Consider the following 22,552-nt stretch of genomic DNA (forward strand, 5'->3'; position numbering starts at 1 on the left):
AATATGGAATGTCAAGAGTTATGAATTCTTTCTGAAGGCACTGTATAGTCTTACAAAGCTATACATGGTAATCAATATTTTATAAATGAGTTATATTTACTGATAATTAGAAACGATATTCAATCCATTTCCTCATTCTGTCCCGTTGTCGCACAAAGATGTATAGAGATAACGTTGTATCTGTCCCATTATGTCGTCTTAGTGTACGGGCAGCGCCATTGAGACAGATACAACGTTGTGATCTCTATGCGACAACGGAACAGAATGAGGAAGTGAATCTCGTTTCTTATGATTATCAGTCAAATTAATAAAATCATTAAAATATTGATTAAATGTTGTAAAGCTATAAATTACCAAACACCCAGCTTTGGAGTAGCTAGGTCTATTTCCCTGCTTTTGAGAGGAGCTGGCTACTGTACCTGCAGACTTACAGCAATTGTGCTAAACTTACGATATGCTAACTATAATGAACTCCAAACTGCATGCAGAGACTTAAAAATGGTATCCATGAGTTCATCTGACTCTGGGTAACTAGAAAAATGACCTACTATGATCCAGGAAAATATGTAACTTTAAAAATTATAGCAAGGACCACAAAGCCACAGTAATTTTTTGAAGGCATCCTTTTAAAGGAATCGTTTGCGATTTTGGCAATGAAGATCTTTATCTACTTCAGATGAACTCGTGGATACCATTTTTATGTCTGCGTCCAGTATGAAGGAAGATAGAGGTAGTTTCATGAGCCAATGCTAACTAGCGTTAGCGCAAAAGACTGAAAGTCTTTGGGATCAGCTAGCATGAAAGTAGAAAAAGAGCTTCATTGCCAACATCCTGAACTATCCCTTAAATTAAATGTCTATGTTGAAGCTTTATGACCAGTGGCAACACACGTCAAGAGTTTCTGATGTTTGGGAATTGTCTAGTACCTTATGTTCTACCTCTAATGTAACAACTGTTTCATAGCAGACTGTTTAGCCTATTTGGAGAAGTCTCTGTTTTGTTGTAGTTACATTAAATGCAAGTAAATATGATCTGTGCTTAGCCAATGCATTGGTATTCAAAGGACAAGGATATAATTCATTCGACTTTATTCAAAGGGAAGAAGGGGCATTGAGCTCTGATAATGTCAATATGAAAGTTTTATACTCATCTTTTAGCCCTAGTTGGGTTATGGTTTTAAGAACGGTTACTGTTTAAAGGTGGTTTGGTCCTTGTTTCCGCATTCAAGAATAAAGTTTGCTGAAAGTTTGCTTTGTAGGAAAGACAGCTTTGTTGGTCTTCCTACAATAATGTGAAAAATAATGAATGTACTAAAATTCACCATCATTGTACACTTTGATTGTATCCTCTCATATGCACCTTAACAGAAACACTGGCTAGTTGAGTGGCTAGTTGAACTTTATCTGTTTCTAAATAAATTCTTTATTGCTTATGGTGTTCATGTACAATGTTTTAATGCCAAAGGGACAACAGTACATACAGTATGAAAACATCACAGGTGTTAAATAGTTAAAGTTTATTCCAGGTCCTAGCAAAATGTCTTTCTAAATAAAAACGATCATGCAATCTGAAGTATACACTCACTAGCCAGTTTATTAGGTACACCACCCCATTCACGAAAATGGATCACGTGGCTGTGGATTGGTATATAAAGCAGGCAGACATGCATCAAGGCATTCAGTTACTGTTCAATTGAATGTTAGAATGGGAGAAAACCAGTGACATAATCGACTTGGAGCGTGGTATGATCGTCCGTGCCAGGACGATCCAGTATCTCAGAAACGGCCACCCTCCTGGGCTATTCAGGCACGAGAGTGTCTAGGGTTTACCAAGAATGGTGCGACAAACAATAAACATCCAGTCAGTGGCAGTCCTGTGGGCGAAAACAGCTCGTTGATGAGAGGTCGAAGGAGAATGGCAAGAATTGTGCAAGTTAACAGGCGGGCCACAAACAGACAAATAATGGCGCAGTACAACAGTGGTGTGCAGAACGGAATCTCGGAACGCACAACTTGTCGATCATTTTCACAGGTGGGCTTTTGCAGCAGACGACCACACCAGGTTACACTCTTATCAGCTAAAAACAAGAAGAAACCACTCCAGTGGGCACACGATCACCAACACTGGACAACTGAGGAGTGGAAAGCATCACCTGGTCCAACAAATCCTGGTTCCTGTTGCGTCATGCTGATGGCAGAGTCAGGATTTGGCGTAAGTAGCATGAGTCCATGGACCTATCCTGCCAGTTGCCAATGGTACAGCCGTTCAGTCTACAGCAACTGCATGACACCATTGCTTCAGCATGGACCAACATACCTGTGGAACGTTTCCAACGTGCCCCAAAGAATCCAGGCTGTTCTGGAGGCAAAGGGGGGTCCGACCTGGTACTAGATGGGTGCACCCAATAAACTGTCCTGTGAGTGTACATTGAGCATAATAATTACAATAGCTCTGTTGCAACATAGAAAGAAACTGACACACGATTACTTTCTTCTTCAAATGGTCCTAATTTCAGCTTGATCCCACTGCCTAAAGAGTCACAGCTCCGGAATAGGCACTATGCAGACATGTCAGTTGGTTCATCAAACATTCACTCAGTCCCCAACCTTTAGCCTAGCAGTAAAACTTAATTCCTCCAAAGGCAGAAGAATGTCAACTTAACCCATTTTGACCTTGAGGCCATTTACCCTATCATGTAGTGTCATCCTTTTCAGGAGTACCTTGAAATGATTTGAGATTGCTGTCCTCCAGTAATTCATTTTACAAACACACACACGTCATCTGGCAAAGCTCACAGTCCTTCACTCTGTACTGTCCTGGAACGGGAACGACTCCAAAACTGGGTGCATTCCTGGGATGGTGTAATCTGATTGGATAAGAAGTACATATAGAATATACCTATTACTCCAGAGAATACTTTTAAAACTGCATTTTAACTTTTCAAAAATGTCACCCACCACACACATTATTTCTCCTTAGTAACACATCATAAACCATGCCAACACAACAATACACTGAAGCATGTTTTACACAGTGATGGAAAAAGTACACAGTTGTCATACTTGAGTAAAAGTAAAAATATACTACCGTTCAAAAGTTTGGGGTCACTTAGAAATGTCATTTTTTTATATATACTTTTTTTTTTGTCCATTAAATTAACATCAAATTGATCAGAAATACAGTGTAGACATTGTTAATGTTGTAAATGACTATTATAGCTGGAAACGGCTGATTATTAATGGAATATCTACATAGTCGTACCGAGGCCCATTATCAGCAACCTTCACTCCTGTGTTCCAATGGCACGTTGTGTTAGCTAATCCAAGTTTATCATTTTAAAAGGCTGATTGATTATGAAAAAACTCTTTTGCAAATATGTTAGCACAGCTGAAAACTGTTGTCCTGATTAAAGAAGCAATAAAACTGGCCTTCTTTAGACTAGAGTATCTGGAGCATCAGCATTTGTGGGTTCGATTACAGCCTCAAAATGGACAGAAACAAAGAACTTTCTTCTGAAACTCGTCAGTCTATTCTTGTTCTGAGAAATGAAGGCTATTCCATTCGAGAAATTGCCAAGAAACTGAAGATCTCATACAACGCTGGGTACTACTCCCTTCACAGAACAGCGCAAACTGGCTCTAAACAGAATAGAAAGAGGAGTTGGGGGCCCCGGTGCACAACTGAGCAAGAGGACAAGTACATTAGAGTGTCTAGTTTGAGAAACAGACTCCTCACAAGTCCTCAACTGGCAGTTTCATTAAATAGTACCCGCAAAACACCAGTCTCAACGTCAACAGTGAGAAGGCAACTCCGGGATGCTCCGGGATCCAACTCCGGAGTCGCCTCGTCACTGTTGACATTGAGACTTGTGTTTGTACAGACCCTTTTACACCACTGGTTTGATGAAATAAGGGCTTCATAAGCACTATATAAATGGGTAAAAATCTATTACCGTATGTCATGCTCTATAAAGGATTCATAAATGTGGCATAACAACCCATGGCAAATGTGACATAACCCACTTTGTAAAATATGGCATAAACCAGTGCTTTTTAAAGAGTGACATAAGCACTGCTTAATAAAGGCTTCACAAAGCTAGATGAGACGATCTATAGATTATAGACCCATAACCTTGTCATGTCATACTCGTAAAACGTTTCTATGATGGGCGGCCTAACAATGTTTACGACATTAAGCCTTATGTAGGTGTTATGAATAACAGAAGGTGTCTGACTTCAAAGTAAGTACAGCGTCTTATGATATAAAGCATTTATGTACAGAAATAATGCAATGCATCTCGTCCAAAATGTGGACTCATTGTGCCAAAAAGCACCTGGAAGCAGGATGATCATCAAGACTCTTGAAAAAAATTTCTTTGGACAGATGAGACAAAAGTGTAACTTTTTGGACAAGATGGGTCCCATTATATCTGGCGAAAACCAAACACTGCATTCAACAGTAAGAACCTCATACCAACGGTCAAGCATGGTGGTGGTAGTGTGATGGTTTGGGAAGCTTTTCTGACTCAGGACCTGGATGACTTGCCTTAATAGAATGAACCATGAATTGTGCTCTATCAGAGAATTATACAGGAGAATGTCAGGCCACCCGTCTGTGAGCTGAAACATTGCTGTGTCGTGCAACAAGACAATGATCCACAATCAAGTCTACATGAAAATGTCTAAAAAGCAATAAATGTGACGTTCTGAATGTCTAGACCTAATTCCAATTGAGATGTTTTGGCATGACTTGAAACGAGCAGTTCATGCTTGAAAAGCCACAAATGTTGCTGAGTTATATTTTTTTCACAGCACTGCATGTGTTCTGAGTAACAGAATTAAAATCGTCCATAGGCTGAATTTAGCCTGCGGGCTGCAAATATGTTACAAACATTCTGCCCTTTTACGAAGATTCTCTCATGATCCACAGGCCACAGGGTGTGAGGGGTATTTGGATGGGTTGATGGACCAGCAAAGTGTTTGTGTGTCAGAGCCAAGTTTGGGATAACAACCAGGTATTCCTTTTCTGTTCCCATGAGACCAGGGCTTAGGCCTAAATTCAGATGAAGCACTAACCCGCGATAGAAGACAGTGTTTTGGCTGTGTCGGAGGTGTAATTGTGTTAGAGCTGTCAAATTGGTGAGTGACTGCTCGTCATTGTCACAAAGCCACACCTGTCCCACTCGCGTTAAGTTCAGAACGGGAAAGTGTAGACTATATAGAACTAATGACACTCAAATTGAAAATCATTAAACAAAATAACGAGGAAATAAAAAAACTAGTTGTCACACACCAGATAGGTGTATTGAAAGGTGTTGTTTTACAGCGTTAGCCATAGTAGTACAGAGCTCCTGGAGCAAATTAGGGTTAAGTGCCTTGCCAAGAGCACATCGAAATACTTTTCACAGATTTCTCACTTACTTGCCACACACTAACCGCTAGGCTACCTGTCGCCCTAAATAATGAGGATCAGCCTAATCGAGGTGTAGATCTCACATTCCAGTTTTCAAACTTGTAAACAAGGCTGCAGCAGATTTATCTTAATTCAACTGTACAGCCAATGTCAAGGTCTGCTTTAGGTATAATACATGGAGCAGCTTGTGGATTTGACAGCTCTAACGCAGTTCCCCCTCCGACACCGCCAAAACAACCAGGTGTCGGCTAGAGCGGATCTGATAGAATCTAGCCCTTGAATACAACCTGGACTCTCTGTGGTTGATCTTCCAGTGGGAGAGGGTGAATGTGACAAAGACCTGACTGAGTCCAGCAGCGCACAGTATGGCTCAAGTTATATTGTTGTGTGTGACTGTGCATGTTTGTGAAGTGAGGAAGATGTAACTTGGTCCCAGGAGAAAGCCACTTTCCATTCCTTATGTTGGGGGCTTTCATCAAAGTAAGTTGTGCCTGGTGTAATGTGACTACCACGACTGCACTTTGTGGAGCATGTGTCATCCTGCAGCATAGCATTTTGAGGAAGGTTTGGGGTAAGGTCCAATATTGGCTACACACCCAAGAGGGAAAGAGGTTGGGCCCTGCTAAAAATGTTTTAGAGTATGACATGACAAGGTTGGAGATGCTTTGTGAAGCCTCAATTTAATATTATTTATAAAGCTTTTAATAAGCACTGGTTTATGTCATATTTGGCATAGTGGGTTATGTCACATTTGTCATTGGTGTTTATGCCACAGAGTTATGCCACATTTATGAATCCTTTACAGAGCATGACATACAGTTATAGATCATTCGTGACCCATTTATGTAGTGTTTATGAAGTCTTTACGAATGTTTTATGTATGCCTTTGTAAGTAGCACTTCATTTAAATCAGGACCCCAAATACTATTATTACTATTATACTATTATATACTACTAATACTATTATTATTAAGTTATTACTATTAATAGGACAGAGGATGTCATTGCCTGCCCACTCAATTGGCAGGTGGAACTCACCGTCTCCAGGTAGGACCCAGCCAGCTCCATTGGGGCCCTGCCTAGAGGGGTCCTGCCCAATTGAGAGGGGCTGCAGGCATGGGCCTGGTTCTCAGCGCGGAGCTGTTTGACCCGGCTCTGGAGGTGACGCAGTAGCTTGAAGGAGGCCAGGTCTGAGGACCCGGGGGAGGTAGGGGGTTCCCCAATGTGGAGGAAGGGAGAGGAGGCTGATTGCTGAGCTCCAGAGTCAGTGCATTCCTAACAGGAGACAGGGAGATGGGAGAGGAGAGCAAACGGTTGGAGATTAGAGACAGACAAAGGAGAAGAGAAGGAGAGATTCAATCTAGGCCCTAAAGTAGCCTCTATGGTTACCAGATGTCAAATTCTTCTCAGGGCAGTACTGTATTTCAGACCCTTTCTGATGTCCTGACTTATTTACATTTGTCCGGTATTTCAGACTTCCCATTAATTTGATGAGAATTGCATTCCAAGTTGGAGGGGTGTGGACATGAAGGTGAGGTTAAGTTTAGGGTTAGGGCTATTTCTAGGGTTAGGGTTAGGGTTATTTATAGGGTTAGGGTTATTTCTAGGGTTAGGTTTATTTCTAGGGTTAGGTTTATTTCTAGGGTTAGGGATATTTCTAGGGTTAAGGATATTTCTAGGGTTAGGGTTATTTTTAGGGTTAGGGTTATTTCTAGGGTTAGGGTTATTTCTAGGGTTAAGGTTATTGATTAATTCGAGTTTGGTCATTTGAATTGGATGAAATTATTTTGATTTGTATAGTTATTATTTTGGAATAAACTGATTGATTAATTTAATAATAATTTAATCCAACTCACAATAATACATTTACCCAAATCAAAAATAATAATTCCATCAACTCAAAATAATTTCATCCAACTCAAAATAATGTTTATTTAATTTAGGGCTAGATTCAATCCGATTTGCGTTAGCCAACACCTACATAGCTGGTGCTTTGACCGTGCCTGAGGTTGACCTGTCAAGTCCACAAGCGGCTCCCGGCGTTATACCTATAGCAGACATTGCCACGGATTCACATTAGTAGGAATCCCATGCAGCCGTGTTTACAAGATCGGACATTGGAATGTGTGATTTAACCTACACCTTGATTAGGCCGATAGAAATCCTCATTATTTCGTTTAATGATTTTCAATTTGAGCGTCATTATTTCTATATAGCCTACACGCTCGCTCTGAAATTCTAACGCGAGTGGGACGGGTGTGGCTTCGTGACAATGACCATGAGCAGCGCTTACCGATTTGACACCTCAATCTGCCAAAACATCAGCTACGCTTGATCTGATTGAACCTAGGCCTTAAATTAATCAATTAGTTTACCTACCTCAAAATAATACTTTTATCCAACTGAATAATATATATGTCACGCTTTTTGCCCTACCGTGCTAACCCTAACCCTTACTTTAACTGCACATTCTGTTAACCCCAGCCTTAACCAGCAACCAGTAAACTAAGCACAAAAAAACAGGTCTTATATGGTGATGGTTACCCCAGTAATGCGTCTCATCTCCCCTTCCAGTTTCTCCAGCTTCCTCTGCTTCTCCTCTTGTGCCTTAGGTGCCTTTCTGCAACACAAACATACCCAGATATTATAGATAGTCTGTAGGAAATATCTTCTCCTGACAGAGCATAACTAATGTGCAACTTTGATGGTTAATGACACTGTATAAACACAGCAGTGCTAACAGTGTACAAACTACTGAACAGAACTGCTCTACAGTGTACAAACTACTGAACAGAACTGCTCTACAGTGTTCAAACTACTGACCAGAACTGCTCTACAGTGTTCAAACTACTGAACAGAACTGCTCTACAGTGTTCAAACTACTGAACAGAACTGCTCTACAGTGTTCAAACTACTGAACAGAACTGCTCTACAGTGTACAAACTACTGAACAGAACTGCTCTACAGTGTTCAAACTACTGAACAGAACTGCTCTACAGTGTACAAACTACTGAACAGAACTGCTCTACAGTGTACAAACTACTGAACAGAACTGCTCTACAGTGTTCAAACTACTGAACAGAACTGCTCTACAGTGTTCAAACTACTGAACAGAACTGCTCTACAGTGTACAAACTACTGAACAGAACTACTCTACAGTGTACAAACTACTGAACAGAACTGCTCTACAGTGTTCAAACTACTGAACAGAACTGCTCTACAGTGTTCAAACTACTGAACAGAACTGCTCTACAGTGTACAAACTACTGAACAGAACTGCTCTACAGTGTACAAACTACTGAACAGAACTGCTCTACAGTGTACAAACTACTGAACAGAACTGCTCTACATATCTCAACCCCCCCTGAGATGATGATGATGATGATGATGATGATGATGATGATGATTTGTAAGAAGAATGGGACGACTAGTTAGTGAGTTAGACTCTAGGTTTAGTCTAGACATGCTGTCTCAAAATGGTAAAGTCAGTTACCTCCCCTTTAACACCTTTGCCTTGCACCTGTTGAGTGGCAAAAGTGAAAACACTGAACACAACAGAACACTTCCCAAAGTCAGTTAATGATACAACCTTTTCAAAGCCTGCACATCTTCATCAGAAAAAAATAAGGATGAGGGCCAAAAGTGAGTAAAGTTTTAAAAGTCTACTCTGTGTAAATAGTGTGGGATTGTACGCTACACACCTCTCCAGTTCGGCTGTCAACTCCTCCTCAAACTTGCGTGCCAGGCGCGCAGTGGTCTGCTCCTTCCACTGTCCCATGCTCCTCTGTATCCGGCGCAGTTCCTGGTCTTTGGCCTGCAGCTGCCTGCGCAGGGACGCAGCCAAACCTCCTGTCTCGTCTCCTTCCTCCCGCACCTGGGCCTGCTGCAGATCGCTCAGCTCCTCAATGTGCTCCTGCAACGTTAACATATGACTGTACACGGTGTGTGTGTGTGTGTGTGTGTGTGTGTGTGTGTGTGTGTGTGTGTGTGTGTGTGTGTGTGTGTGTGTGTGTGTGTGTGTGTGTGTGTGTGTGTGTGTGTGTGTGTGTGTGTGTGTGTGTGTGTGTGTGTGTGTGTGTGTGTGTCACACAAAGACAGTGAGATCAATACCTGAATGAGTGTCTCCTTCAGTGAGTCCAGAGCCTGCTGTCTCTCCGTCTCCATCTGTTCCCTTTGAATACGGAACTCCCGCTCCTAAAGCACGCAAATGTGATTCTTAACAGCATGTGTAACGCAACAGAAGTGTAAGCATGTTTGTATGGGCTGTATCTGTGTGCATTTGTGTCTATTTTAGTGAGTGTGTCCTGAACACACTTTGTCCCGGCTCAGCTGCTGAGTGCTGCGTCTCTGTAAGTCAAGCTCCTGCTGTAGTTGGCTGATTGACTGCTGCAACTGCTCTCTGAGGACCTGCAGGGTTTGCACTGCCTGGGCCACCGTAGGACTGCAGCACAACACCAATATAGAGCACCAACACCAAAATATTAGAATACACAGTGTTATATCCAAATGCATATGCTGATAATGAAATGTGTGCTTCTGTATGTGTATGAGAGAGAATATGAGTGTGTGTGTGTTTGTGTCTGTGTGAGAGAGTACCTGTGTGGGAGCTGAACGGAGCTCCCTACGGCCCCACTGTGCTCCAGCAGGTGCTGAAGATGCTGACACTCTGCCCCCATCTCCTGGGCCCAGTGTCTGTGCTGCTGCTCCAGCCTGGCTGTGGCCTGCTTGTGGATGTGCTCCCTCTCCCCCAGCAGCACCTGCAGTCTACCAGCCTCCTCCTCTGCTTGTTGGACAACCTGCTCCAGCTTCAACGATTCCCTCTCGCCCTCCTACGACCACAGCCCAGTTAGTTCACCATGTCAACTATACACTGGAAACCAGGGGTGCAACTTTCACTGGGGGTGGGGGGGGACATGTCCCCCACATTCTGAAATTGCATTTTTGTCTCCCCCAGTTGTATCATTGGAATGTGATAAACAACAAGGCAACGGTGTGCTTTAGGACCATGCAAACACCTCCGAGCGGTCTGGTAGGCTTATCTGTGTTTATCTGACCGGATAAAACAAATACAAATAATAATAATACAAATTAAGTTCCCCCCACTTCTAAAACCAAAGTTGCGCCCCTGCTGGAAACTATACACTGTATGTAGTCGTCTCCAGATGCTAGTTTATAAGGTGGTCGCCTGTCATCACCTGTTCCATGTGCCTGCGCAGTCTCTGTAGCTCAACCTGGTGCTTCTCTCTCAGGGACCTACGCATTGCAGCGAGAGCAGACGCCTGCTCACTCTGCTGCACAAGGCCCTCACTTTCCAGCTCCTGCACTTTCTGAGAGGGGAGGGAGAGAAGAATGACATCTCTATTTCACACATGTTCAAGTATGAATTGGAAATGTGTAGTTTTGCATATCTCAACTCCCCCTGAGACACCATCGGAGAGGGGTCATGGCCAGGGTCTGCCGCTATCAACAGTGACCCTGGAGCAATTAGGGTTAAGTGCCTTTTTCACCTTGTCGGCTCGGGTATTCGAACTACAACCTGTCGGTTACTGACCCATCACTCTAACTGCTAGGCTACCTCCCGCCCTATCTTGGTTCTGCTTACTGTCCTCAGTTCTACCACTTTGCTTTGAAGAGCCAAGGCATTCCTCTTCTCTCTCTCAGTCTCTCCCCTCATTCTCTCCAGAGCCTCCCGGCCTTGCTCCTCCAGTATCCCACACTGCAACTGTAGAGCCGCTTCTTTCTCTACCGCCCATTTCTTCCTCTCACGCTCTATGGTGCCGTGCATCTAAGGCAGAGAACAGGTACTGTTATCACATTTGTTTTACATCACATCTGACAGAAAAGGAGAGAGAGGAAGTAGGAGTATATACCATCTCCTGAGCTTCCGCACACAGCTCCTCCTCTCGCCTCCTCATCACCTCCTTCTGCTCCTTAAGAGCCTCCCTCAGCTTCCACCACTCCTTCTCCTTCATCTGCAAAGGAAACTGTGAAATTGACCCAGGAACAGTATGGTGTGATTCTTTCAGAGGCAGGAAAGCCTGAGATACGGACCTGGATGCAGCTCTGTATGGACTCAGTGTGCTGTGTGTGAGACAGGGCCTGTTCTCTGAGAGAAACGGTTTTCTCTTCTTCAGCTTGAATATGAGCCTGGACACACAGCAGCAAGAGCAACATAAATGTTTGAATCTGATAGAACACATAAAGGAAATATGGGGATCTTTCTAATGTTAAATAAACCCAGTTGACGGAGCCTCTCACCTGCTGGATGTGTTTCTCATGAGACAAAGCCAACACTTTCTTCAGCTGCTCCAGCTCTCGCTGCTAAAGGAGACAAACAAAACCACCCCTTACATACTGCACACATACACATTTAACTACATATGCTTTCACGCTATCATGCACACTGTGAGTTACCCACATTTATAATGGGTGAGAGCTGGTATAAGATGGAATTCGGACATTCACACGCACAGTCAAGCTGACTCATCCATCGACACTGTGTACTAGGGACTACCCAGCCCACACACCGTCTGCGTGAGTGCCTGCTCCTGGGTCTCTCTCAGGGAGATGCTGTGCAGCTTCCTCAGGCTACGGAGCTCCCCCTGGAGCCCATCTCTCTCTGCCTGCAAGGCACTCCTCTCCTCCTGGAACCCCAGCAGCTGCAGCTCCTTCTGGGCTACTATCCTCTCCACCCTGCTCTCACTCTCCCCCAGCTCTTTCTGTAGCTCACACACCTGCACCTCCACTGCCTGCGAGACAGAGGATGGGAGAGAGCGGTAGACTGTGAGATCTTAATACAGATCGAGGGTCAGAGGTGTGGTTATGATAAAAGGTAATAATAAGGTAGACAGGTGTAGATGGTACCTTCTCCTCCTCCTGTTTCAGTCTGTGTTTCTCCTCCAGACATGCACACCTATCCCTCAGTAACTTCTCCTCCTCTGTTACACGCTGGAGCTCCTCGTGAGCTTCGTCCAACTTCTGACACATGCAGAGAGACAAATTCAAACACATTCAAAGCAGTGACTATCACTGTAACATGTTCTGAGCACCAGTCTAATGCTGTACCTCTTGCAAAGAGTCCAGTTTGAGTCTAGAGCACCGCTGCTCAGAAAACAGCTCTGTCTTGGCACTGTTCAGCTGTCTGTCCAACTCTTCTCTCTCAAGGACAGACATACTGACACTGGTCACTCTCTGATACAGTGGGGAGGAGGTAGGGGAGAGAGGGCATGAAATGGTAATAATTAAATCATTTGATTGTAATAGAGGGGGGGGGGGGGGGGTCAAGCGGCTAGAAAAAGCATGTGTTACCCTGTCCATGCAGATCCCATCCGTTAAGGCAGTTCTGTGTTTACATAGAGCAGCCAGCTCCTCCTTCAGATCCCTGACCTCCTGCAAACAGGAGTCCCTCTGCCTCTGCAGCCGGCGCAGCTGAGAACTACAATACACTCAATACATCACTGTGAATACAGCCTAATCAGCAATGGACATTATAGAGGTGAGTATAGAATAGGTATTGTAGACAGTACAAGCTGTTCCTAATAGTATTGTTTTGGCAAACTGTATTCTGTTTAAAGAGATACAGTGCAGTAACAGGGTTGATTATGTGGATACCTGGTGCTGTCTGCTTCTGCCTTGCTGTCGCTCAGGCTGGCCTCCAGACTCCTCCCCTCCCTTTCCATCTGCTCTGCCCCCGCACGCAGCTGCTCCCACTCCTGCATGGCATGCTGGGACACAAAACACAGCACATCTCAGTGTTTGCCGTTGTCATGGATTCACAGGACAAGGAACTAGTCACAATATGGAAGTTATTGTCTTGTACTTTTCTTTTCTGAAGAAGGTCAGTGAGGGTCAGTTCAGTCTCACACAGCTGAGCTCTCTTCATCCTCAGTCTCTTCTCCTCCTTCTCACAGTTCTAAAACACAAACAAACATAACTACACACAGACAACAAGACACAAAACTCACATATCCCTAGCATAATACTTGAATGTCAGGAAATATCAGGAGAGGTGAGTAGAGTGGGAAGACTCTCACCTGTCTGAGGGTAGCCAGCTCCTCCTCCATCTGTAGCCAGTCTGACCTCACCTCCTCCAGACGACCCCCAGGCCTCTGCTGAGTGGAGTCAGGGGTTTGAGAGACAAAGTATCAGGAGGCCTGTTTTTACACATCTCAGCTGGAGAATAACTGCTCACATGGAGTGAACAAGTGTTAACAAGCATATCAATCAACAGATGGCTTTCCCCATAACTAAGAGTCAATGGACATAAAGCTTCACTGTCTGCCACAGGAGTTATCGTTGGTTATTGTGCCACCTCTCACCGTACACACACGTCCCCCTGTGTCCTTGTCAGGCCTACGTCTCCTCCGCCAGCGGACACAGCCCTCATCTGTGTCCTCATAATCATCATCCACAGAGAGCACATACCTGATGACAGATACAATAGAGAAGGATATGAAACAAAGAATGGCTAGTCAGATTGTATTGGAGACTGACGTCACATCATTTTGTTGATTCAGTGAAGGCTACCTGTGAGTGTCTCTTCTGCTTTTGCGTGCTTTACGAAGAGGTAGACTGTCACTGGTCACATTTCCATTGCTAGCTCTCAGTGCTTCACAAGCACAGGACAAACAAACACAGAAATATACTTTCACATTGGGTTATAGCGTAGTTAGTGGCATAATATCATTCAATAATCAGGCCTAGTCCTGAAAGTCTTACCTGGAGTAAACTTGAGATTCCTTGGCTCCAGAGTGGGTGTGTCATAGTCACTCTGGTCAGTGCCGAGACCATCCATGCGGCTGACAGACTGAAGGGCTGAGTGGTATCCTATGGTGACGTAAGACAGATCTTAATAATGTGAACTACTTCATTTCCCTTCTGAATGGTGGTCATAGCCCCTAGCTCCTGCCTCTCACCTGGCCTGCTGTGGATGTGTTGCCAGACCTTCTCTGTGCGTACTGAGTCCAGGTCACTGTCAATGGTCACTGTGTCAAAATTCCACACAGGCACTCCTGGGGGAGACACGAAGAGGCTGCAGTTACTGTTAGAGACGGCTGACTTTTTTTGCTTCAAATATCGTTAACATGTAGCCATGTTAATTCATAGGGTAGAGTGTATGAGCTAAAATAGTAGATGTTCTGTGTGGTAGAGTACCTGCCAGGTGTCTGGTGGTGGTTCTAGCACCATGGTTCCTGTTCTCCTTGGTTCCCTCAGGTTCCAGACTGGAACAGGCCTCAATGAGAACCCCTGTATGAACACTGCTAGTGCTGGGAGGACCAGGCACTGACACCAGTGGAAACAGACAGAAGCATCAGTATTATAATGCAGGAACAAAATAAGTGAGAGGCCTTACAGTATAAGACTAACTTCTATGAGTACTGTCCCCTTTCCCCTCAAATGACTACCGCCAACTCTGACACTAGACTCACCGCAGGAAGATGTCAGCCCCTCACCTGTGGCAGGCTGGGGTAACCCAAAGGACTGTGAACATGTCTCTACTGACAGCTGTATATCACCCCCTGGTGAAGTCACTAGAGAGTGAAGACAGCATTCACTCCTGCTAAGACCACTAAGCCTCTGTGGTGCTCTTGTGTGGCTCTCACTGGCCCCTAGGTTTCCACTCCAGCTAGTTCTCCTCTCTCCATGCCTGTGATGAGCCTGGCTCTCCTGGTCTTGCTTGTCCATGTGATGGGGAAGCTCTGTATAACCCATGCCTCTATCCACAACCTCTCCCCCAGCAGCAGTGAGACCACCTGCTTGCTTTGATGCTGTCCTTTCAGCCTCTTCCTCTCCAAAGGACTGTCCCAGGCTGTTACTCCAGTCTCTGGCCAGTCTCTGTTTGGTCCTGTCTGGCAGCCTCACCACCATCTCCTCCCTGAAGCGCATGGCAAAGTCCTCTGTGCAGACACTTTCTGGAGGGGGGCACAGCTCTCCTGCTAACCCTCCTCCTCCACAGGCATAAGCCCCCAACAGCCTCTCCAGCCTCCAGTGACACTGCTCCCTCCGGGACTCTACACCCTCCTCTTCCTCTTTCATCACTTCAACTGTCCTCTGCTCCTCTTCCTCCTGATCGGCAGGGTCCACCCGTTCTCTTGAGCTCTTCACTGAGGGGAGAGCAGAGGGGAGAGGAGTGAGAGACATCCAGGCTAAACCAAGGTCCAGGTCAGTGAAGGGGAGAGAGGCTGGGTCATGTGATGTGGGTAGGGTGAGGGTCAGGGTAGAAGAGTCTCTGTAAAGGACAGTGAGTTCTAATATCCAGTAGTTATTTTTCTGAGGGTTCTCTCCTTAATGGTAATGCTGTGGTATTGGTTGCTCAGTTCTGGCAAATGATTCTTGATCATTCCAGAATCCTCACACTCTAAAAGGGATCAAGTTACAATGGCTGTAAGGACTGGATTGTAACATTCTCACATGTAACATTCTCACCTGAAGATAGGTCCCTGGTCTCAGAGCGTACCACGCCAAGACAAGAGATGGGGGTGTCGTTAGTGGGGATGGTACTTCCCAGTCCTGTATCCCTGCTCACAGACTGGCTACTGCTAAGGTGAGCTATAATAAACAGAGCATGATAGCAATAAAGATATTAAAATACTAGAGAGTTACTATTAGACAAAAAGTATCACTCAAGATGTGCTGTAGTAAATTAAACTACATACAACAACATACCTGTATTGAGGCAATCATGTTTTCTGAAGATACCTTCAATCCCATTGCTATGGCTCTGCACCTGTGAACATTTAGCTACTCATAATGGTACAACTTTTAACGGTCCAATGCAGCCGTTTTTATCTCAATATCAAATCATTTATGGGTAACTATTCAGTACCTTACTGTGAGTGATTTCAATCAAAAATTTAAAAAATTAACAAAAATGTCTTCTTAGCAGAGCAATTTCTCAAGCAATAATTTTGTTAGGACTGTCTAGGAGTGGTCTGAGTGGGGAGGGGGAAACTGAAAACTAGCTGTTGGGCTGAGAGGTTTGGAACTCTATTCCTCATTGTGTCTATTGTCATTTATCCAAAACTCCATCCTACCAAAACTGGCTGAAATTTCAGGCAGTCTTTTCAAGCAGCTGTTACACTAAAAAGGCATTGTCATAATTTTCACAATTTCACAATATTATTCCAACCTCATAGTGTGGAAACACTGGAAAAATCTAATTTTTGACTGCACTCTGCCTTTAAGACAAACTTAACAAAAAGAGGATTGCGAGTCTGGAACCCTGTGAAACGCTGAGGAAGGCTGCAGCACACTGACCTGCAGGCGGCTCAGCTGGGCATCGATGGCATCTAGGAGGAGGTCACAGTGATCCTGTGGCACAGGGGCATTGCTGTCTTCATCCAGGTCTGAGTGAGCAGAGGGCATATAGGGAACAGGAAACGGTTTAGTCCAGAGAGAAGAGAAGGAATGAGAATGAGTAGGAAGAAAGACAGGTAGAGAAATTCAGTCTGAAGTATCTATAGACATTATCTGACCAGTGTAAAGAAGCTCGTCTGTGTCTTCTGCAGCATCTCTTTCCGTCCCTTCAAAACTGCCCTCGGCCATTTCCTGTGAAACACACTCAGAAATACAGACACAACATTCTCGAATACCTAACAGCAAAGTGATGTTGGTGGTGGTGAGTGGGGGTTGTCGTTGGTCATGGGTTGCTCTGGACACCCAGAGTCTTTGACTGGGGACCTTAAGGCTGCTGAGCTTCCTTTCACAAAGAAGCCAATACATTCTGGTGGCATTATGGCCAGCTCACATTCAAAACTACACTTTGTAGTTTACAGTGATTGTGGAATTCCTTCCACTGACCGAGTAGAAAAGATGTCCTGTAGGCTTAAAATTTGGAAACAGCATTACAAATTCCAATGTTTCAAGAATGTTAAAAAAAAACCACATCTGATAAAGCATCCAGCTGAGTTGATTTGATGGTGGTTCCATTAGAATTCATGCACTCTAATGAAAAGTCAATGCATATGTACATTTGAATGAACAGTGTGCATAATGCGCAAATAAGACTATAATGTGACATATAATATTTCTCGATAGCTTTACATTTCACATTTACACTACACAGCCAGGTAGCCCATATTTTTAAAACATAAGCAGCATAAATTGTTTCTTCTCATTGTTTAAATTTAACCATAAATTCAAGACTTACTTTCTGAATGGTATGAAACAAAGTTCGTAGACTCCTTTCCAGCTTGACTTGATTGACACGAGCATTGCTTGGGTTTCCAAGCAACCTTCAAACAGTGCTCCCCCACCCGGGTCTAAGCCAAGCCGTTCAAACTGTATAATAAGAACCGTTCAAACTGAGCGACTAGGCGAGGCGCACATCACAGCACGCTTCCCCCTCTGGTGATAACAGCGGGAGTCGGAGCGCCACTGCTCTGCAAAGGCTTCATTGGAGTGTTTTAAGCTACATTCTTTCATTCCTCGTCTATCAGAACTGTAGTTTGTACAGCTAGCTGCACGTTTATTACGGCTAAGTAACCTAAGGGCTCAATTCAATCTTTAAAGCGGAAGTTTACAGATTCCGCGATAACTATCCGATTGAGCCGAAATGTGCAGTGTTTACCATGGATGCGGTTTCCGCTAAAGCTTAACATCACCTTCAAATTTCAATCACTCTGTAATGCTAAACTACACAAAGCTAACATTGAACAGACACACATCCAGTTTCAACAGAAACACCTTTATTATCTCATGTTTGTCATTGTGTCTTTCTTTTGAAGACAATGTTACATGTGTATAAATTAAGGGGGAAAAACACAATTATAAAAGACCAACCCCGGTTGCAGTTACACCTGAACAGAGGTGCATATGTATGAGATAGTGTGTGTGGAATATGAGCGTGTGTGAGTGAGGTTGAAGTGAGTATGGTAAGGCCGGACCCTGCTCACCTCCGTCCTTCCACCCACTCCTTCAGTACCAGGTCCTTAGTAGTGATACGGGTCACACAGGCTCTCACTGTATTAGAACGAGTCCAAACAGCACAGAGTCCACTGTGCCGCAGGGTTTAATTCAGACCAGGTATGACCAGGTCTTCATTACTATAATCCTGCCTCAGAGCAGCACAAAACAAAAGACACATGTGTATCTGCGATACACACATTTCTTATTGCGCATATATACGAATACAGTATGTAAATGAAAGACAATGGCACCCATGATGAGAAAAAAAGAAAGAAAAACAAAGCATAGATATTAAAGCTAAATAAAACCATACTGGATTAAGTGTTGTTGGGTAAATCAAACCATACTGGATTAAGTGTTGTTGAGTAAATCAAACCATACTGGATTAAGTGTTGTTGGGTAAATCAAACCATTCTGGATTAAGTGTTGATTGGTAAATCAAACCATACTGGATTAAGTGTTGTTGGGTAAATCAAACCATACTGGATTAAGTGTTGATTGGTAAATCAAACCATACTGGATTAAGTGTTGTTGGGTAAATCAAACCATACTGGATTAAGTGTTGTTGTGTAAATCAAACCATACTGGATTAAGTGTTGTTGTGTAAATCAAACCATACTGGATTAAGTGTGTGTAAAATGAAAAAGATGATGTCATTAGGAAGGCAGGTAAAGAGTCTTTTAGGCTACAGTACACTGCACAGATGCTTTGGTTGTTCAGTTTTTCCTTTCTGCAAAGAGCAGAGATGAACATCTTCTTTACCCCAACAAGTGTCATGAATGAATAAATAATCTAAACATCATCACTATTGCTACTAATCAGTCTCTTACACAGCCCCTGGCTGGGGCGCCTAGCAACCCACACCCACCCATCTTTGAGGTCAAGTCATTTGGATATTCAAAATAAATGATTAAAATGTATGATGTGTTTATTATCATTCAAAGTATAATATATGTATATTCATATATAAAACTCATTCTATTTCAAACATCTAAATCTATAAGGAGTTGATGATTGAGAAAAAAAGTTATACTTGCCCTGCACATCATACTCTTTCTTCCCCACATTTCAATACTGTTTCTCGCCCAGTAATACTGTACATGCCGTTGTAGTATTGTCTATACAATGACACATTTACAATATATAAAACCCCTTACTGTGATTGGGTCCAGAATAGTGAGAGTTCATTCCAATGTGGGGAACCATGTCATCCTGCTGTACCCCTTGATTTCTTCCACTAATAATGTACTGTTCTCGCCAATGTGGTCAGTACTTATACATGTGTGAGTGTGTTATGGTTATGTGACTAATGTATAAGTGCCTGTGTGTCTGCTGAAAGGTCATGGGTACAAAGTAGATCAACTGGAACCAAACATAAATAGTGCAGAAAATGGAGGCTGTTGTTCACGGGGTTAAAGAGAGTAAGTGCCTGGTCAGAATGTGCTTGTAACAACCTAATTCTCTGCCCCGTTGAGACCTTATATTATAGGCTTCCGGTGGAGGAGGGTTACTCTGAGTTGAAATGAAAAACAGTTGGGAACATGAAAGTGATTGGGGGATAATTATTATCTCACAGTTGAAACCTTCACATTTTCCCGGTTCACATTACATTCAGCAGTTGCTTGATGAGTATTTTCTAGTTTGTATGCACCCCCAGCAACCCCTCTAGCCGTCCAGGCAGATATGTTGGGCTGAGGATGGTATTCTGTGTGTCTTCCACTTCCTTCCAGAGCACATACCAGATCTCTGTAACAACTGACCTCAGAAACCTTATGGGCCACATCAGGGGCACTGTCAGATGTGGTTGCTTGTTTGTGAACTGCAAATCTAAACCAAGTAAACAATATGCCAATATCAAGAACTTTGTATAAAAATAATTTTCAGTGTGAGAGTAAGTCTCTATTAATACAAAACATTAAATCTGCAACCAAACTGTGGGCGGTAGTTAGAATCAACTTCTAACTGGCTGGATCAATTTAAATTAAAAGGTACAGTAACAGTACATTTTCATTAAAACTTCAGATTCCAACTATAAACATTACTTATTGTTCCGATTATTATTAGAACTGTTTTATAATCATATTATTGTCTTGTTATTATCTTGTTATCACAAAATATTCACACAAAAGGCCAGACAGTGGGTACAATACTTCCAGCCCAAATACTACATTCCTAACAGTAATTACAAAATATACTAACACTTTGTCAAGAATCCTGTCACCTAAGACATGTAGTGCACAAATCAGTTCTTAAAGGCAAAAGACTGACAGTGCCTTCACCAGCTGATCCCAGATCAGCCTGTCCACAGCTCTTCAACACTAGGAGTTAGGACTAGGTTTATGCTCAGGTGAACCTGGGTCAGTGCCTGGGAGTCAGTGTCTCCACTAGCATCCCTCCCTGGCTGAACAGTGGTATGCTATGGGAGGCCTGAGGAGCATGCTGTCTGTCTGTGTTAAGATGCTAATATACTGTCAGTAGCCACCATGGGCCTCCTTCAGCGCTATAGCAACATCAGACAGTTCTGTAGGAATACAACTACAGGTCCAGAGCAGGCTCTGATCTGTCATATAGGCTGTAGAACTATACACTGTGGTGTAAAATTCACACTCTGCCTAGATATTCATGTGTGGGATGATGGATCTGTTTTTGGGACAAGTAATTGGTGTGCAGGTTCTAGCTACAATGCCATTTATATCCTTTAAATGACTCACTGCACAATAGAAGTGTATGTGTTTCTATGGTTAAGCACCAAAGGACTGGGTGAGTGTGCAGTGCCCAGGCTGGAGTCTCCTCGACATCAACACGGATATGCATTAAGCTGTGGAAACCCACAAAGAAAAGTGCTTATTTACCTCAATAGACAAAGCTTCAATTACCAGTGGAGTGGAAGTGTGACTGTGTTTGGGAGGTATCACAATATACCCAGTTTGTGTTTGGAAAAATACTCTGGTTGTCAAACCACGTTGGTTACGGTCTGAGCTCAATACGGTTATACGCAGGTCTAAACCTGGTTCCTCCTGCAATGGAGAAAAGAACAGAGGGAACTTAAGTTCTTTACCAGGCAGACGGACATAGATGAAGAACTAATTCAAGCGTTGGAGTCTGTGCCTACTGCCTACCTACACTTTCCGATACCAGTTTCTAATCAAAATAAATGTCCATCCTTTTAAAGTATACTGTCTTTCTATAAACTTCTGTGGCCTTCTTTTTGTTTGTCGGTCTGTTAGAGAGGATAGAGGACTGATTTAGATGGGTTGCTATTCAATCATTAAAACCCAGAAAAAACGATGTACTGAGCAGAGGAATAGTGCATTGTGGGTAGCGCGTGTGGAGCACCTGATTATTTTGGACATCTCTATTGGGTCCATTTTCTATGGTATTCAATCTCTCCTCTCTCTCACATCCCTACACCCCCCCATACAGCTCAGTGCTATGTTGTCAGGGAGGACCTATAGAAGGCCCCTTCTCTGCTTTGACTCTGTAAAACAGATGAAGTGTGTGTGTCCGTGGGGAGGTAAACTGTATTGTGAGTGTGTGAGACGTACACAGTTGCACACAGAGGTCCACACCCAGACCCCTCTTCCTCCAGGGCCAGTGGTAGAGCAGTCTCATGGGCCTGGGTGAGTCCAGTGAGGGGGTAGGATGGGTGTGGTCGAGGCTTAGAAGATTTCAGTGCACATACTCCAGTCCTGACTGTCCTTAGCCTCCCAGTATCCACCCTTGTACACAAAGTTTGTCTCTCCAGTGATGGCGTTCGTCCTCTTGTGGAACCACTGTGGCTGGAAGCCTTCGTACTCCCGGCCTGGGGGGAAGAGACACAAGCGTCACTTATACAGTGGGCTACGGTCAGGTCACTCCCACACATTACACACACCTCTAGGTCTGTTTCTCTGGCTCAGAAACAGTACAGCCGTAGGAGGGCCAAGTCAAGTCTGAATGAAAGAGGCGCATGGCAGCAGGAAAAAGACTGGGTGTCTTTTTCCTGGGTCATAGTCAGGAAGAGTGGGTACTAGGGAGTCAGTCAACATGCAGACCTCATATAAAGGATCCATTTCAGTTCCAGGTTGTCTTTATTGCAGTGATGCTCCACAGACCTGGATGATCCAGACACGTTAAACATCTGGACAAGTGTTTAAGGTCTCTGGGCCACATTAATATGATATAGTAATCTCAGACACAAAAAGACAACCTGGAACGCTGCCATTAGCAGGCCACAGAGGGGAGGGTCAACACA

At 43.7% G+C, this 22,552-nt stretch overlaps 2 protein-coding genes across 10 annotated transcripts in view; both read right to left on the reverse strand.

Moving 5' to 3' along the window:
- Positions 1 to 1,501: 1,501 nt before the first annotated feature.
- si:ch211-102c2.8 (trichohyalin) lies at positions 1,502 to 17,702 on the reverse strand. Of its 6 annotated transcripts, XM_055919880.1 has the most exons (31): positions 17,561 to 17,702; positions 16,887 to 16,959; positions 16,669 to 16,757; positions 16,078 to 16,138; positions 15,838 to 15,960; positions 14,841 to 15,515; positions 14,566 to 14,694; positions 14,328 to 14,423; positions 14,131 to 14,238; positions 13,939 to 14,020; positions 13,731 to 13,836; positions 13,446 to 13,523; positions 13,232 to 13,324; positions 13,024 to 13,136; positions 12,721 to 12,847; positions 12,478 to 12,603; positions 12,277 to 12,390; positions 11,940 to 12,161; positions 11,671 to 11,733; positions 11,464 to 11,559; positions 11,283 to 11,384; positions 11,015 to 11,197; positions 10,608 to 10,739; positions 10,009 to 10,241; positions 9,727 to 9,853; positions 9,523 to 9,606; positions 9,114 to 9,325; positions 8,906 to 8,932; positions 7,957 to 8,032; positions 6,451 to 6,687; positions 1,502 to 2,866 (listed from the first exon to the last, which is right to left on the reverse strand). In XM_055919880.1, the coding sequence occupies exons 2-31, from the start codon at positions 16,954 to 16,956 to the stop codon at positions 2,792 to 2,794; spliced, it is 4,059 nt and encodes a 1,352-aa protein (XP_055775855.1). In that variant the 5' UTR covers positions 16,957 to 16,959; positions 17,561 to 17,702; the 3' UTR covers positions 1,502 to 2,791. The 6 variants fall into 6 exon arrangements, with proteins under 6 accessions (XP_055775855.1, XP_055775853.1, XP_055775851.1 ...); XM_055919878.1 differs by having other exon boundaries at positions 14,865 to 15,515; positions 16,887 to 17,702; XM_055919876.1 differs by having other exon boundaries at positions 13,446 to 13,520; positions 16,887 to 17,702.
- Positions 17,703 to 18,081: 379 nt separating this feature from the next.
- Positions 18,082 to 22,552, reverse strand: part of LOC129853631 (oxysterol-binding protein 2-like) — an 84,569-nt gene continuing 80,098 nt past the window's right edge. For all 4 annotated transcript variants that reach the window (XM_055919886.1, XM_055919887.1, XM_055919888.1 and 1 more), the window contains one exon: positions 18,082 to 22,120. In XM_055919886.1, coding sequence (XP_055775861.1) covers positions 21,978 to 22,120 — 143 coding nt within the window. In that variant the 3' untranslated portion in view covers positions 18,082 to 21,977. The remainder of the gene's footprint in view (positions 22,121 to 22,552) is intronic.

Source organism: Salvelinus fontinalis, chromosome 4 (assembly GCF_029448725.1).
Source record: "Salvelinus fontinalis isolate EN_2023a chromosome 4, ASM2944872v1, whole genome shotgun sequence".
NCBI classification, from domain to species: Eukaryota; Metazoa; Chordata; class Actinopteri; order Salmoniformes; family Salmonidae; genus Salvelinus; species Salvelinus fontinalis.

Bases quoted from the DNA above. Each gene is read 5' to 3' on its own strand.
- si:ch211-102c2.8 (XM_055919875.1), bottom strand. From the start codon at position 17,133: ATGTATTGGCTTCTTTGTGAAAGGAAGCTCAGCAGCCTTAAGGTCCCC. The intron at 10,242-10,607 runs GTGATGACAGGC...CTGTGGTCGTAG, and splicing joins TGCGCAGGCACATGGAACAG to GAGGGCGAGAGGGAATCGTT. The intron at 9,326-9,522 runs GTATTGATCTCA...TTAACGTTGCAG, and splicing joins TGAAGGAGACACTCATTCAG to GAGCACATTGAGGAGCTGAG.